The sequence below is a fragment of the Empidonax traillii genome, unplaced genomic scaffold (assembly GCF_003031625.1).
Source record: "Empidonax traillii isolate 1590-97213 ecotype Southwest subspecies unplaced genomic scaffold, ASM303162v1 scaffold433:size1479616, whole genome shotgun sequence".
NCBI classification, from domain to species: Eukaryota; Metazoa; Chordata; class Aves; order Passeriformes; family Tyrannidae; genus Empidonax; species Empidonax traillii.
In genome coordinates, this window is record NW_020955626.1 from 1,275,315 (window position 1) to 1,290,069 (window position 14,755).

General features: G+C 40.9%; 1 protein-coding gene across 1 annotated transcript in view; it reads right to left on the minus strand.

The window, feature by feature from the left end:
- PDZRN3 (PDZ domain containing ring finger 3) overlaps positions 1 to 14,755 on the minus strand; it is a 134,122-nt gene that overhangs the window by 114,078 nt on the left and 5,289 nt on the right. Inside the window, exons 2-3 of the mRNA XM_027894568.1 lie at positions 13,466 to 13,552; positions 12,224 to 12,331 (exon numbers count right to left, since the gene is read on the minus strand). Of these exons, the coding sequence (XP_027750369.1) occupies positions 12,224 to 12,331; positions 13,466 to 13,552 (195 nt within the window). The remainder of the gene's footprint in view (positions 1 to 12,223; positions 12,332 to 13,465; positions 13,553 to 14,755) is intronic.

Genomic DNA, 14,755 nt, shown 5'->3' on the forward strand with positions numbered 1-14,755 from the left:
GGTTTATCGCTTCATTGACAACTCCCTTGAAGCAGCCATGATAACTGCATTTCTTCCTGAAAGTGCAGGAAAACACTTGCTAAGCAGTTAAAAGCTTTTGGGCTTAGTGTTTTTGTTTTTTTTTTTTTTTTCCTCCCAAAGGTTTTCTAAAGGAGGGGGATGAAATCCTTGCCATCAGACACAAAAAAAGTACTGAGAGCCAGTGTCTTGCAATCCTTGTTGACACTGAACAGAACCTCAGGGAACGGAATAAACCGATGGAAAGCAAATTATTTTTAGTTATTTGGCACAAAAGGGACAAAGTCAGTGACAAGAGTATCATCTTAGTTCTGAGTGGGGAGTTCTGGTTCCTTTGTTCTACAAATCTATTCAAATTATAGCCCAGCGTTCAGTCCAAGCAGGAAGTCTGAACAAGGGGCTGACAGTGCTCAAATCTGCAGGGCTGGCAGGCACGATGCTCTTCCCTTAGATTATGCATGAAATCCATTTAATCCCAAAAGAAACTTCCCAGCATCTCCTGAGCCTCCCAGCTCCTCCCCGGGACACACCAATAAAATGTTTCTTGTTAATCTAATGAGTTCAGGTGCCTAACAAAGAACCACAGCAGACTCTGGGGAAGGCAAGCTGAGAAAATGAACTGAAATGCAGTGTCAGCCCAGTGAAAGTAGCCTTTATTAATAGTCTGTAAAGCCTGGAGATGTGCTGGAGGCTAAAATATTACCTACTGCTCTCTCTGACACCCTTGCTTTATAACTTGCTTTCAACATCAGCTGCTCTGCAAGTCTCAAATGCCTTCTGCAAAGAGACAGCAACAAACTGGGCAAACTATCTTGCCTTTTGGTAAACTCAGAAGGAGAGGAAGAGAGAGAGAGAACGTTTTAATTAGCAGCAGGAGGTAAAACCGGCTAAAAACTGAAGGAGAAGGTTCTCGTTGCTAGAAAAAGGTTTGTAATAGAAACAGTCAGCAACTCCCCTGCTGCAGAGGAAACTGCCTACAAAGCTTTTAAGGGGAAAGAGGGAGGCCAAAATGAAGGGAAAACAGTGAAAGGTTATATTAAAAAAAGAAAAAAAGTGCATTGGTATGTACTGGCTCCTTCCAATACAGGAAGGAATCGCAGAGCTGGCTGTGTGAACTTTTAAAATTAAAACAAGAGTTGCTAGCAGGACGCTTATGAGCTGTAAGTGCAGCTGAAGACAGCTCAGTGCATTCTCTTCCACGTGGTTTGATGCTCTCACCACTGCACAGGCAGCTGGAGAGGCCAGTCCCCCCTTCCATCTCCAGCATCCAAGGGGCCAAACCTTTACTTCAAAATGGGAGTCAGGGATTCTTGACAATTTATTCCAGTTTTAGTGTGGTTAAGACAACTGGCTCAACTCAAGTATGGGAATCCAGCTGTGTGCAAGGCAGTGACAGTGGCCCCAAGAGGTGGCACTCCCAAGGCTTCCCTGTGTGCCAGCAAAGCTCATTTTCTTCAGCAGCATCTCACAGAATCACAGAGTGGTTTGCGTTGGAAGGGACCTTAGAGATCACCTCACCTTCCACTATCCCAGGGTGCTCCAAACCCCGTCCAACCTGGCCCGGAAAATTCTATGATGTTATTACCTGGCTTTTGTTTGTTTGGATTTGGGATGAACTAAAATTTAAAGAGTCTGACACACCTTTTTGGGGTTTTGTTTGTTTGTGTTTTTGTTTGTTTGTTTTGTTTTGTTTTCCTAAGAACTTTGAATGATTTAAGAATTCTTCCTAACTACAGACAGGAGATTTCTTTAAGACTTACAAAACATGAATGAATTCTGAATGAACTTCAAGGGAGACATATATATGCAGTCAAGGGGGTCTCCTATATTTTCTTTGTAAGAAATTTGCACCAGAAAAAAGCACTGGACAGTTATTTGGTTTTATGCTCTGGCACAGATGATAAACTTCCTTTTTTTTGCTAGAGGGAAACACAATTAGCCAGGAAGCAATGGTGCATCTCCACATGCCACACGGGTAGAATAATTTGGTCATCTGAATTTTCATCCACTTTGTTTGGTGAGCAGGTTAGGCACTTTGGGATTTCCAAACAGGACCCAGTCTGAGCCAACAGTCTCTGTCCAGTTTACATGTGGTATGGCCATGGAAGCCTTGCCTTTCCCCCTGTGACCTTTTCCTTGGCAAACCACAAAGTACCTCCATCCAAAACCATGTTCCCAGGGAAAAAAAAAACAGTTTCACCCACAAAATATTTTCTTGGTTATCTCAAATATTATCCTTTTCTCCCAACATGGCTTTTTATTGATAAACAGTAACAGACTTTGAAGTAGCAAAAATACAAATAATCACCTTATTCACTTAACTCATGAAAGCTCTGCCTACGGCCCCCTCACCATTTGCTGTCAGATTTTGGGCTTTAAAAGAGAGGTTTGTTAAAAGAAAGGAGAAAAAGATTTCTGTTTAGGAATCAAGTAAGGGAAAACCACTTTGGAGAATGCTGCAAGGGTGGAGATCAGATGATCTTTGTGTGTTTCTTTAGGAGGAAAAAGAAGTTATGCAATTCCAAGCAGTCATGTGGTATGGCAGCTGCTGAAGTTACTGCTAATTTTTATTAGAGCTGGCCAGAGCCAGAAAAAGGTCTGCTTTATAAGCAAGACCTTTTAAGAAATAAACTAAATCTTCCTGAGCTGGGAGGCCTGCAGAATGGAGAGAAGAAGAAAAAAATAGCCCTAAAATGTGCCTTTTTTTTTTTTTTCTTCCCCCACCCACCCCCAAATGATTCAGGAAACGTTTTCCCTCTCCCTTCCTGTTGCTGGTTTCTTTCTCATATTCATCCAATCAATCAAACAGATGTATAATATTTACAAGTTTCCAGCTCAAACTCATGCTCAGTCCAAAAGGACCATTCACATGCACGATGTGTACGAGCTTTTATTCACCCCAGGAAGACACAGGTCCAGCTTTAGCTGACCCTGCTGTGAGCAGGGGGGTTGGACCAGCTGCTCTCCAACCTCAGCCACTCCGTGTTCCTCTGAAACATCCAGAGATTTCACTCTGCTTGTTATTAAACTCCCAGGACTGAGCACCTGTGGCTCTTGTCTTTCAAATTAAACTGGATCCCGAACCAAAGCAGTTCCTTGCCTTTCAGCACTGCACGTTTTTGGGGCTTCAAAGTCGTGTGGACGAGGGCAAAGAAACGAAACAATAAATGCAAACGCTACCAGATAAAATTCACCACACTGAAGAGGCCAGACATGACTCTTCATATGTCATCTAATCTCTGTTCCAGCAGGATTAATTTTGTACTGCTGTTAAATGGAGCACATAATTAAGCAGTGGGTACTGGGGTTATGGATGATAACTATGTCAGTGTAAAAGGGTATATGGGGCCAGTCTGCTGCTGTTCCTGAGATCCACAGGTCAAGTCCTACAACACAGGCTGTATAAATTAGATACAGTTTTTTTAAAAAAAAACGTTATTTTAATACCAGTTTTTACTAGACTATGAAAAATATACTCTTTTTCCACCTGCTTCACGTAACTGAGGTACATTTAAACGCATAATTTCAGTCACAGATAAGGCACTTGCACCATTTGAACTATTTGGGACTAGGAATCACCTGGCCTGTCACAGAGGTGTCTTGGAATGTACACAGGGATGGGATGTTTGTCTCCACCATCTAAGTGCTCTACCCACACAGCCCATCTCTATCATTCCTCCTGCACCCCTAATAAATCCTCAACTTTTCTTTTTTGATGTAACATTCCCCCCCCAACAGTCTTTAAAACTCAAATTCCTCTTTCAGAGGGTAATTCACTTTAGAGAAATAAGGCTTTGAACATAGAAGCTTCTTTAAAGATGTTACACCATTATGTAAAGGCCAACGTAATATGAATTTACTTTGGATACTGAAATGCATAATAAAAGCAAAACACTACTTTAATTTAAAAGCCCCAGTGGTGAAGCAAAATTTTTCAACTGCTCTTATTGTCAGACCAGTACCATTTGTATTTATGAGAGTCTAAAAACTTTACAAGTCCTGTAGCTGCACTTTGTAGTGGAACATAAAATAGTCAACTTATATTGTTTTTAAATTTAACAAAACATGCATGAAGTAAAGCAGCAGTCAACAATGCTGGAATTAATGTCCTAATCCTGTTAAGTTGCCACCTCTCAATGTTTAAAGCCCAGAACTGCAGGTATTTGTGAATGGTTTCCAATTTTTCATAATGTAAAGAATTAATTAATTAGGCAAAGGATTATTCGCCTTATGTCTGAAGGAGAATATGAATCTAAAGCAATTATTGCTATAGAATTTGCTGTAGTGGATTTGATAAACTTCTTATTGAGCCCTCTCATTTTCCATGTTTTTCCTGTTTAATGACTTACCATAAACTCACATTCAGCAATTTTAAATAAACAAACAACCCCCCAGACTGAAATATATTTGTTTACTAACAAGCAGTAAGACCTTAATTGCCATTAAAACGACAAACACAAATAGCTGAAAGTGACTTTTTGTTACATTTCTCGCTAGACCAGCACCATTCTCTTGTTCTGAAGACAAATCCACTGGAATGAACCAGGGCTGAGCTGCAGGCTCAGGATTTGGGATCCCCAGGCAGCTCTGGTCATTCTCCCACATTCGGCATTTTTCACACTTGCTGAACAAATTCAATTTTTAATTCCAAATGAAGAGTTATGCAAATAGGACTCAAGTGCCTTTTGAATAGCGATGGTCTGAGCTTGCTCTTTTTGTCAGTTAATTTGCACTTACTTCATGCATATCTTTAACCCAGTTGGCATGGAAATGTACCACATATGTACTAAATTAAGGATGATTGTGCCTGATTGCCCAATTATGATACAAAATGTGTGAAAATACTTGATAGGACATTCTGTGTGTTTTCTCTAAAAAGACTCATCGCGGTCACAAAAAATCTAAAAATAAAATCCAACAGTTAATCATAATGGTTTGGCTTGAAATATGGAAAACTGAACAGGAGATGATTTAAAATTCAAGGAATTGTACCACATGTGAGAAGATTAAATTGTCCTATTGTTAATGTGCTCTATGTGCATCCCTTAAAAAAAGTATTTGTTTGGAGTCTGAGACGTTTCTCTCTGATTAGCTGCAGAGAAGGAAACAGCTATTTTTCACTTGTTTGAAAGAGCAAGAATTCCTTAAACCAAAATACAGATTTTTCAAGTGCTTTGTATTTTTTCTTAATCCCAAGTGTCACAGCCATGGGGCTGACCTGCCACCTGCACCACAACCTGCTCCTGCAGCCTCGAGGTGCCACACAAGGCTTGGAACAACCTTCCACCACAGAGCTGGGAGGAGGGAACAATCCCTTTCTGCCCTGCACAACGCAGGGGAGGCACCCACCCATAGCTGCTTTACACAGATAATTAGCAGGGATTGGTTTAGCAGAAAATGGTAAACACAGCTGAGGGATAATGGATGGGGGAATTCATGAGCTCTGGGATCAGCAATACAGGAGTCAATGGAATAAGTCCCTTGCTTCTTGTGAGAATTGACTGGAAACTATCAAAGCACTGTGCATTTCCTTCCAGTCCTGCTTCTTGTGGTCCCAAACAAGTTAACCAAAGGGAAAGAACTCCTACGGGCAGGGCATATTCTAAATAATCTGTGACTTTCCCAGTGTTTTAAAGCACTGCATCAGTAGGATTTTTCTCCCCTTTTTTTCCATCCCTATAGTCGTGAAAAATCTGATGCAAGAGACTCTGACCTGGAAAGCATTTTCCTCGTAATCACTTCTCTTTTTACTCAAGAGCAATTTCCTGTTTAACTGCAGTTCCAACACAAACATGAACATTATTCAGCTTCTCTTCATGAACTGTGGGTGCTACATCCCAGCCCCCAGGAGATGTTTCCCCACGGTAGGGACGTGAAAAGGGTCTCTCTGGGGTACAAGCGTCAGGAGAGAGCAGCTTGTGAAAGCAATATATTCACAAATACATATACACCTAATTCCTAATTCCAGAAGTGGCAATTCTATTCCTGATTTGTGCATTGTTGTCATGGCCCCCACCTGGAAAGCACTGAAGGTTTTACAGGACACGTTTCATGTGGGCTAAAGACTGATACAGGTTGTTTGAAAGCAGGCTGTGTCAGCAAGGAAAGCAAGAGCAGAGGGAAACGGCAGGTAAAGGACTGTGTGCAGGGGAGAAGGGGCTCTACACCATAATTCCATTAATTCAAGAAGTCTTACACATAAGGGATCTATTCCTGAGTTTAAGAGAGCTCTTTTTGATGATTTAATTACCTCTTTTTCATTCAGCACGCCCTTGAGAACAATATTCTAAGCTTCCACAGATTCAGAATGCCCACATTACACGTAGGGTCAACATGCTGGGGGTTTCTACTAAAAAGAAGAAAGAATAAGGTGGGGCAGAAATTTGAGGGGAACTCACGCAGGACCTTTTCAAAGTTCCAGCGTGAAATGTGCTTACAACCTGAGCTCTGCAGTCTACTGATCAGTGAAGAGGCAGAAACCATAGGTCATTAATACTGAAACCACCATTTCTTTGTTTGCAACACTTGTATTTTTGTTCCCTCCAATTTCTTTTCTTTTTTTTTTTTTTTGTTCGTGGGAAGAACAACATTGCAGTACTTAGTGTAAGAATCCTGTTGTACCTCTTTGGTTTGTTCTGTGGCTCCTCCCCCTGCTTCCCCACCTCAGACTGCAGCGCTGGTATGAAATCAGGGAAATAAATTTATGAGAGGAAAAAAATGCAGCGATAACCAAGGCCAACTGTTTTCATTTACATTTTCCTCTTAAGGTTATTATTATTATTATTCCCTTTTGACCAAGCTGTGTTTTAGCACAGGCACGATGGTGCTTTGTAAGACACCGTTAACAGATAGGGACAAAGGGCTTGGAAAGTTTTCTGTGAGCATAAACTCCAAAAAGAGCTGACTCTGCTAGAGCTGCACTCACTGCCCTGTCGTGTTCACTCTCCACAAATACTCTCATGTGCTTGCGTGTCCTGGCAGGAACTCGAACAGCCAATTTTAAGTCACTGTCTGAAAATGTTTTCTTCTAGAAAATTAATTCCTAAGTGTATGTAGCTGCACAGTAAATCTTGTTTGCAGAGCTGAACTTTTCCATTCATGACAATGAAAAAGTTCTGTTTAAGCTATCTGCTTGTCAGAGTCCAGCTAGCGCTGGCACTAAGTGTCCTGCCAGCAGCTATAGGTTTATCTCACTAAGGCTGATAGAATTTAGAAGAGTTTCTACCAGCAAATCAGAAGTTTAAGGCTGTGTTCAGTCAATGATTTTATTTACTGATTCTTTGTGGAAGTTTCCTGTGAGTGGTGATAAGTGAATGGGGCACGCAGGGTGGGACAACTGTGTACTGACAGTGCAGCCGGAGCAGCAACACACTGAGCCCTTTCAGCCCACAGACTCAGTCTGGTGGAAAAACTAGACCCATCACGCACCAGCAGACCACAAGGAATGTTTCTTCTTTTATTCATTCACTCAGTTTTAGAGCCATCCTTGCCTCAGCAGCAGATGGATGTGTCACCGGCAGGGAAAGGTACACCACGCTCCTGTCAGAGTGTCCTGTCCTGCCATTCCTCGGGGGCTGATGGACTCTCTCTGTGCTGATGCCACTTGTCAGAGGCTACACTGTTAAAACAGCTACCAAATTAATTTTGCTGAAAGCCACCTAACCTCCTCCTGCGAGCTGAAAGTGGCTCTGCCACAACAGCTCGCTCACTGCAGGGTGAAAAATGGGAAAATGGCAGCGAACGGCAAGTTCTGTTTGCACATCCACAGTGGAGGATTCCCTAAAACGTTTCATTGTTCTTCTGTGCAATCTGTGAAGAAATCCACGTCCTGGAAAAAGCAGCCTGTAATTTGTAGCACATGAGTGTGCTTTGGGGAAAATCAATCAAATGCACTAAGACGTGTTCTCAACTCCTAAACTAATGATCCTTCCTGTGAGCAGCATGAAACACCGGGCGAGTCCCAGATGGCATAAATCCTCCAGGTTTCAGCAAAGCTGTGACAGTTTATACTACCTCAACAGTACCCTAATTGTGCTTAAAAACTTTTTTAAGGTGGTGAGCAGTCAGTGTTTCAAAAGCCTCCTTCTTTCCAAGCAGTCCTGGAGCTAAACAAACAAGTTTACTAGTTAGTGAGAAGAGAATGCCAGATTTAATTTATAATCTTTCAGAGCTGATGTGCTTAAAAATAAAAACTCTGAAAATCTAATTTTGTCTTAAGAAATGCCAAGCAGCTGTGTAGAGGCATTCATGGCTGGGACCTGAACCAACTTCTGGTAAGAGAGGAAATTAGGACCATTTTGTTACTCTGACAAAAATGAAATCTCAGAGAACAGTAATTCCTTTGCAGAAAAATCAATAGTTTCAACATGTTTTTTAACGTGGCAATTTGCTATGGAACATCTGAAACAATACCTCAGTAAATCACTAGTACTGCATGAAATCAGCTGCTTGCTTTGAATGCAGAAGTACAGAAGTGCATGAAAAATGTGTGGTCAAAGCAGAGGAAATTTCTCAGAATCACAACTTCCTCACTCCTAAAGTAATGGTGAACGATCTGAAAACAGACACACATAAGAAGCTTTGGTTTACCCAGAGAACTTACAAAAAGAACCAAGTCTTTAACCCTAATCTGAAAAGAACTCCTAGAATTCATTTCCCTCTATGCCTCAGACTGTTTACAGAGTGAGAATATTATTAAAAATTGAGGGGAAATTATTATGCAATTAATAGCTATAACATGATCTTCATAGTCCTATGTAAGCACTAAATATTATTTAACAGATTCTGTAAAGCAAAATACAAGGAAAAAGGCTATTTCTCTGTATTTGTTACACACTGCTCTGATGACTGAGCAGCACAGACCATGCAATATTCATCTTGATGTGCATCATTTAGCAGTAGAAACATGTACTTCACAGTGACACAGAAAGGGCCAAAAAAACCTGCTTTTACAGACAATTCAAGTCAATTCTTAAACCTGATTAACTTTGTATTTAACCTTCAAAAAATGTAGAACAAGAAATCCCAATTACATAAGGAAAACGTTATAGAAATTATCTCTGAAATAATTCCAAGTTTATCTCTGTATCAATTTGTCAGGGGATGGGATTTGCAAGCAAACATCATCAAAACAATACATTTGCTATCAGCTATGAGCAGTACCATATATGTGTCTGTATTTTACACTTCCTAATCCCTGCTCGGTAATTAGAAATGTTGTGGCAGTTCTGAAAATGAGAAATGACACCTCTCATTTGATATGTGCTCCAAAACACATCCACCAGAGGATGTGCAGCAAAGAAACATTTTCCAAGAGGAAATCAAATGATTCATGTTTTATTTCATTGTAAATTCTCTGTGATGGATGCTGGAATTAATTTGGGAGATGTTTCGCTCAGCAGCTTATACTGGAGTAAGAATTCTTTGTGAAAGGGTCTATTTAAAATCATGCTGATGACACATAAAACCTTAATATTGAACGAACAAGTCAAAGGAGTTCTTGATAGTTAAATTCAGTCCTTAAAAGTCAAGTTATCATCTTTCTTTACCATTTTTTAAGCTTGTGAAAGCAAATGTGACCCACTAGGATGCTCTACACTGTGCCAAGTTCCAAGTCCTCCAGCTGTGTCCTGCTAGTTACAGCTACATCTGTAAATGATTTTTCAGCCAAACTGCCAAATCAAAACTTTGGCAGTGTGAAAGTTATTAAAAAAAAAAAAAAAAAACAAAACTCTAGAAGGACACTCTCACTGGATATTAGCTAATGTTCATCTAGACAGTTTACAGGGTATTTGAGTTATCTCAGATACTGAGACATGAGTAGGATAAAGCTTGCTGAGATGCCTTGTTGCAGGAGGCATCTCCTTTTTTTCCCCTAACCCAAACCAGGGTTAGATATAGTGTGCTAAATATAAATTGCAGAGAACACAGGATGAAAGAGCTGCTTTCAGGAGCTGATCTCCACACTAGGTGCATTTTGAGGGCTCTGCATGAGAGCACTCGAGTCTTGAGCTGTGAACTGGATGCCTGTAGTGGCTGGGGTGCATTAAATGAATTAATTTTATCTAAGAAGGAATCCAATTAGCACACTTGGAGACTGCTCCACAATGGGAGTCAAGCGGCGTTAGCCGGGCACCGCTCACAGACTTCCTTCAACGGGACATTCCTGATCCAAACCGAGATGTGATGTGCAGGCACCCAGAGCCAACTCTTGGGAAACAATGTGCTCGATTTTCATCAGCCTTTTGTATATATTTGGAGGTGAGAAGAGCGAATACGACAATGAGTTTGTGGTCAGCACAACAAGAGTTGTCAACACGCATTGACTCATGTCAACGCACGGGTTCTTGCTACCCTCGGTGTGTTTTTATTACTGCAACAAACTGCTCTAATGTCTTTATTCTGGGCTTTTCTCTTATGTGGAAAAGTAACTTGAACTGTGGAAAAGACCTTGCACAAACACTGCTCCCACAGGCCTGGCTCTGCTCAGGGAGGGGACACAGCCAAGAGGCACAGCAGGAAAACTCACCCAGCCTGTCCCCTCCCATCTCCCTCTCAGGTCTTTAGTTTGCTTAGAGCAGAGCTGGATTTAGGTCCTTAACCTGGCCAGCACTAATGCTGCCAAATGCTAAACTCAGGCAGCAACTGGAGCAGTAAGGAGGGAATAAAAAAAGGAGGAGATTGGGCTCTGAGCAACCTGGTCTGGTGGAAGGTGACCCTGCCCACGGCAGGGCGTTGGAATGAGTTGAAGTTTAAGGTCTCTTCCAACCCAAACCATTATATGGTTCTGTGAAAAAAATAAAGAGTAGTAAGGAAGGAGCAACTGTGAGCAGATTTTGGTAGGGGAAAAAGGCTAGCTGTGCCACGGGCGACTTCCACAGACAAACACCACGAGCGCAACTACCGATGGAATTACAGGAGATTGAACTGGGCTTGCACGGAGAGACCAGGACATTTCCCAACCTTGAGGTATCTGATCTTACAAAGTTTTGGTTTTCACTGAGTTGTTTGGTTTCTGTGACTGAGCACTCCTTCACAAACGATGTCAGCTTTCCAAATACGCCATGGGGAAGTTCAGGCTTATGAGAAAATTTTCAGTTCAAACAAAAATCACACAGTTCTCACAAAACTGTCCAGACCTTTCTGCAATTATGTTACATCATATATATAGTTTAAGCAACTCTGGATCATTTCACAGCTCAGCTTCTTATCTTTTTATAGTTCTGCTACCGTGGCTCCATTCTTTCCCATACGAAGAAACTTAATTAATATTTTATACCCTTACTAAATTGTGAATACAATTTACCATAACAGTACAGAAAAAGGCAAATATACTTTGTCCCCTGCCAACAGAAAATCCTTAACAGCTGTTTATTGCTCATTTGCAAAACATAAGAGCAATGGAATTCCATTACTTAGAGAAACTTGCTGTTCCATGATATCCTTGGCAACAAACACCACACTTATCTTTTTGAACAATAGACTCTCAAAGTTTCTCCAGCCTACAAAAATAAGACAGCGAGGAAGACTCTTTCTTAACTGCAAAATGCTAAACAATGGGAACTGACTCACCGTCAGCTGCGTTTTGTTTCATTAAAACTAACCTTCTTCTCGCTCTCTCCTCCCCCAACAAAGAAATTTGCTCATTGAAAATTGTGAGAAACATTTCATGCAACCATCTCTTTCACAGGAAGGACTTTTTATTGAGGTCAAGACTTTGGCAAAATGAGAAGAAATTCAGACTGCGGTATGAGTAATGTAAGAACTTACAAGCAACATTAAGGGAGTAACTTTAGGTTTATAATAAACCAGACAGAAATTGCAGGGCAGAATTTTTTTCTGACTTTTCAAAACTTGGAAATACTTAGAAAAATAATATCGTGGTTCACACCACAGATATTTCACATGTGGTTTTAACTAAATAAATTCCAAGTTTCCAATAGCTTAAAAAAGAACTATCTACGGCATACCAGATAGATGCTAGCTCCTCAGGAAGTCAGGACATGCACATACCATCCATAATCTGGTTTCTATATTTAGGTAAGAACTATACCTAAAGCCATGGAGGTCAGCACTGCACCAAGTCAAGCATGTTTTAACAGACATATCTCCTAGACAGCGTCTACCACGGCACATTTCTCCCAAAGCCACACCAAATATGCCATTTGAAGACCTTGCACTATTAAAAGACAGTGTATCCACATACCTCAATAATCCTGTCATGAATCTGCAGCCCTCCTTCCTTAGCAGCAGGCCCTGTGTCAACTATTTTCGAGACGAAAATTCCCTCGCTCGATGAACCATCTTGATTGTCCTTTAAGGATGAAAAGGAAACCACGTTATTACCCCAAACCAATTCTGATTTTCCCTCAGCTAAAGCTCGTCCGTGTCACAGCAGTGCCTGTAATTTGAAAGAAATGCTCTTATTGATGTCTTAATATGGAATTACTCTGTGCTAATGAGAACACCTGATACTCCCATTTTGAAAAATTAAACAACCAGGGACGGACTTCCATGAGGTAAATTAGTTGTGTGATAATCATTTTCCTCTGACTTGAGCCAGCTCAATAGTAACTGTCATTACAATTATTCTCAGTGTAAAATCCAGTGAGACACAGCCTGTTTGCACATCAAACATAAGACAACACTGCATTTTTATTTTTAGTTGAACACCCCTTTCTCTGGAGATTTAAAAATAAACCAAGGAAACAATTTATATCTAATGAGGTATTTTCATACTCCTGTGCATTGTGTCACTGTCTTCCACCAGTGCAGAATGTCTCAGAAAACTGAAAAACTCTTAACTGTACAGAATAGCTTTCAAGTGAATTCACTAGGAATAAATCGTGATTAATGTCAGATTTTTGAGCAGTCAAGTAGTAGTTCTGAATACTTTCTAAATTACTAGGACAAGGTATAATCCACTCCTTGATCTAATTAAAGTCATATGCAGCAGCTCCAGCCAACAGGCATCCAGAAAAAATACATTAGTGAGTGTACAGTGCAGGAAACATCTGCTGAAATCATAGAATTCAAAAGAAGGTTGTTACATCCCTTCACCTGCACAGAGGGGCTGCTGAACCTCTGGTGGAAAGCAGAGTAAATAACGTGGGGGTTTTTTTACTGAGAGGGCCTAAAGCTGTGGGCCCTCAACCCATGATCCTCACAGCAATATGGTCTGAGAGCCACCCCACACGGGATTCATCAGTTTGGGAGGGACACTGCACCAATGTTAGCGCTGCTGGCTGTGATGAGATGCAAGAATAAACACGCTGCGAGAGAAAAGGCAGCGGAGTCCACAGCCATCCGACACAAATCCCAGTATGAGATCTGCCCTGAAAGAATCACAAGAGAACCAAATGCTTGTCAGCAACATTTTTCCTCTAAGTGTTGACCTACACGCTTTCCCCAACTGGAAAGGGCAAACATATTTTAACAATTAACATACCACGCACGGTCGGCCACCAATAATATTAAATCCAAGAGAGCCAGAGTCACGATGGAGGACGAGAGTCAGTGCTTTAGTCTCTTCCCCCTGCAAGGAACAGACAAACACACTCAAACCATTTGTGTGCGTGGGTCAAGCGGGACAGATAATACTTCCACCCAGGTCTGTTTGGGTCGGTTTCTTATTTTTTTTACCCCCGTGTCGTTCGGAGGAAAATGTTTGGAATAGCTTTGCAGGAGCAAAGTCAGCGGCTCCCAGCCCCTGCTCCAGCCACCCCACCGAGCTCCAGCAGCGGAACCACCCCTAAGATTTATGTGTCTTTTTTATTGAGATCTACAGTGAGACACTTAACAGCAACAGAACAGTTTTATATGCAATGCTGGTTCCTGCAACTACTTGACCTACTCATATGTGATGTGTTATGTAAAATACTCCATATTTCCAGTAGTCAAACTCTTGACTTTTCTAATGCTGGGGGGTGACTGAATCTTAGGACTGGATTCTTACGTTGCTTCTCTCTAGTGCTGGGTACGTGACATTGTTTTAAACAGTATCAAACACAGTGTTATACAACAGAAAACAGCATTAAACAAAACTGCTACAGATTTTGCCAAAGGCCTAGAATGGCAATTGCTATTCACAGCACCTGCCATGCATAATGTTTTCCTCTGGAATTTGAACACCAGCAAAACAGAGATCTTCCATCATTGAAAATCATTATGTTAATCCCCTAAAATATGAAATCCTGCAGTGAACAGCTGTCTGGACAAAAAATGTACAACAAAGATATACTGGATGGATCTGTAGTTTTTGGGTGACTGTGTGAACACGTTCTGTTATCCTGCTTTCTTATTCTAATTTGTTCCTAACTATGAACTCCTATAAAATGTTCTTTATGACACAGTGATGCTACTTAGGCCTATTAGCTTTGATAAAGACAAAGTAAGTGCATGGACTGTCAAAGACAACTTAAATCTTCACAATGTCCTCTCTTCAGTCTCAATCAAGTGGCTGTTATTTACAGCACAACGCTACAAAATTATACAGCAGGCAAAAGCAGAGCACTACAAAAAGCCATTTCAATAACAGCACATTTTTTAGGGATCAGAATAGGATTGGTATGTTGTGCATCTAGAGATACAGATTAGCTTTTCTACCTCTGAGACCTTTTCCTTTGTTTTGTCCACAGGGTGAAAAAGTTATGAACACAAAAAAGTTTGAGGAAGTTATCGTACAAGTCTGGTTTTCATAACCAATTAATGACAAAAATTACAACAGTTGCATTGTAAT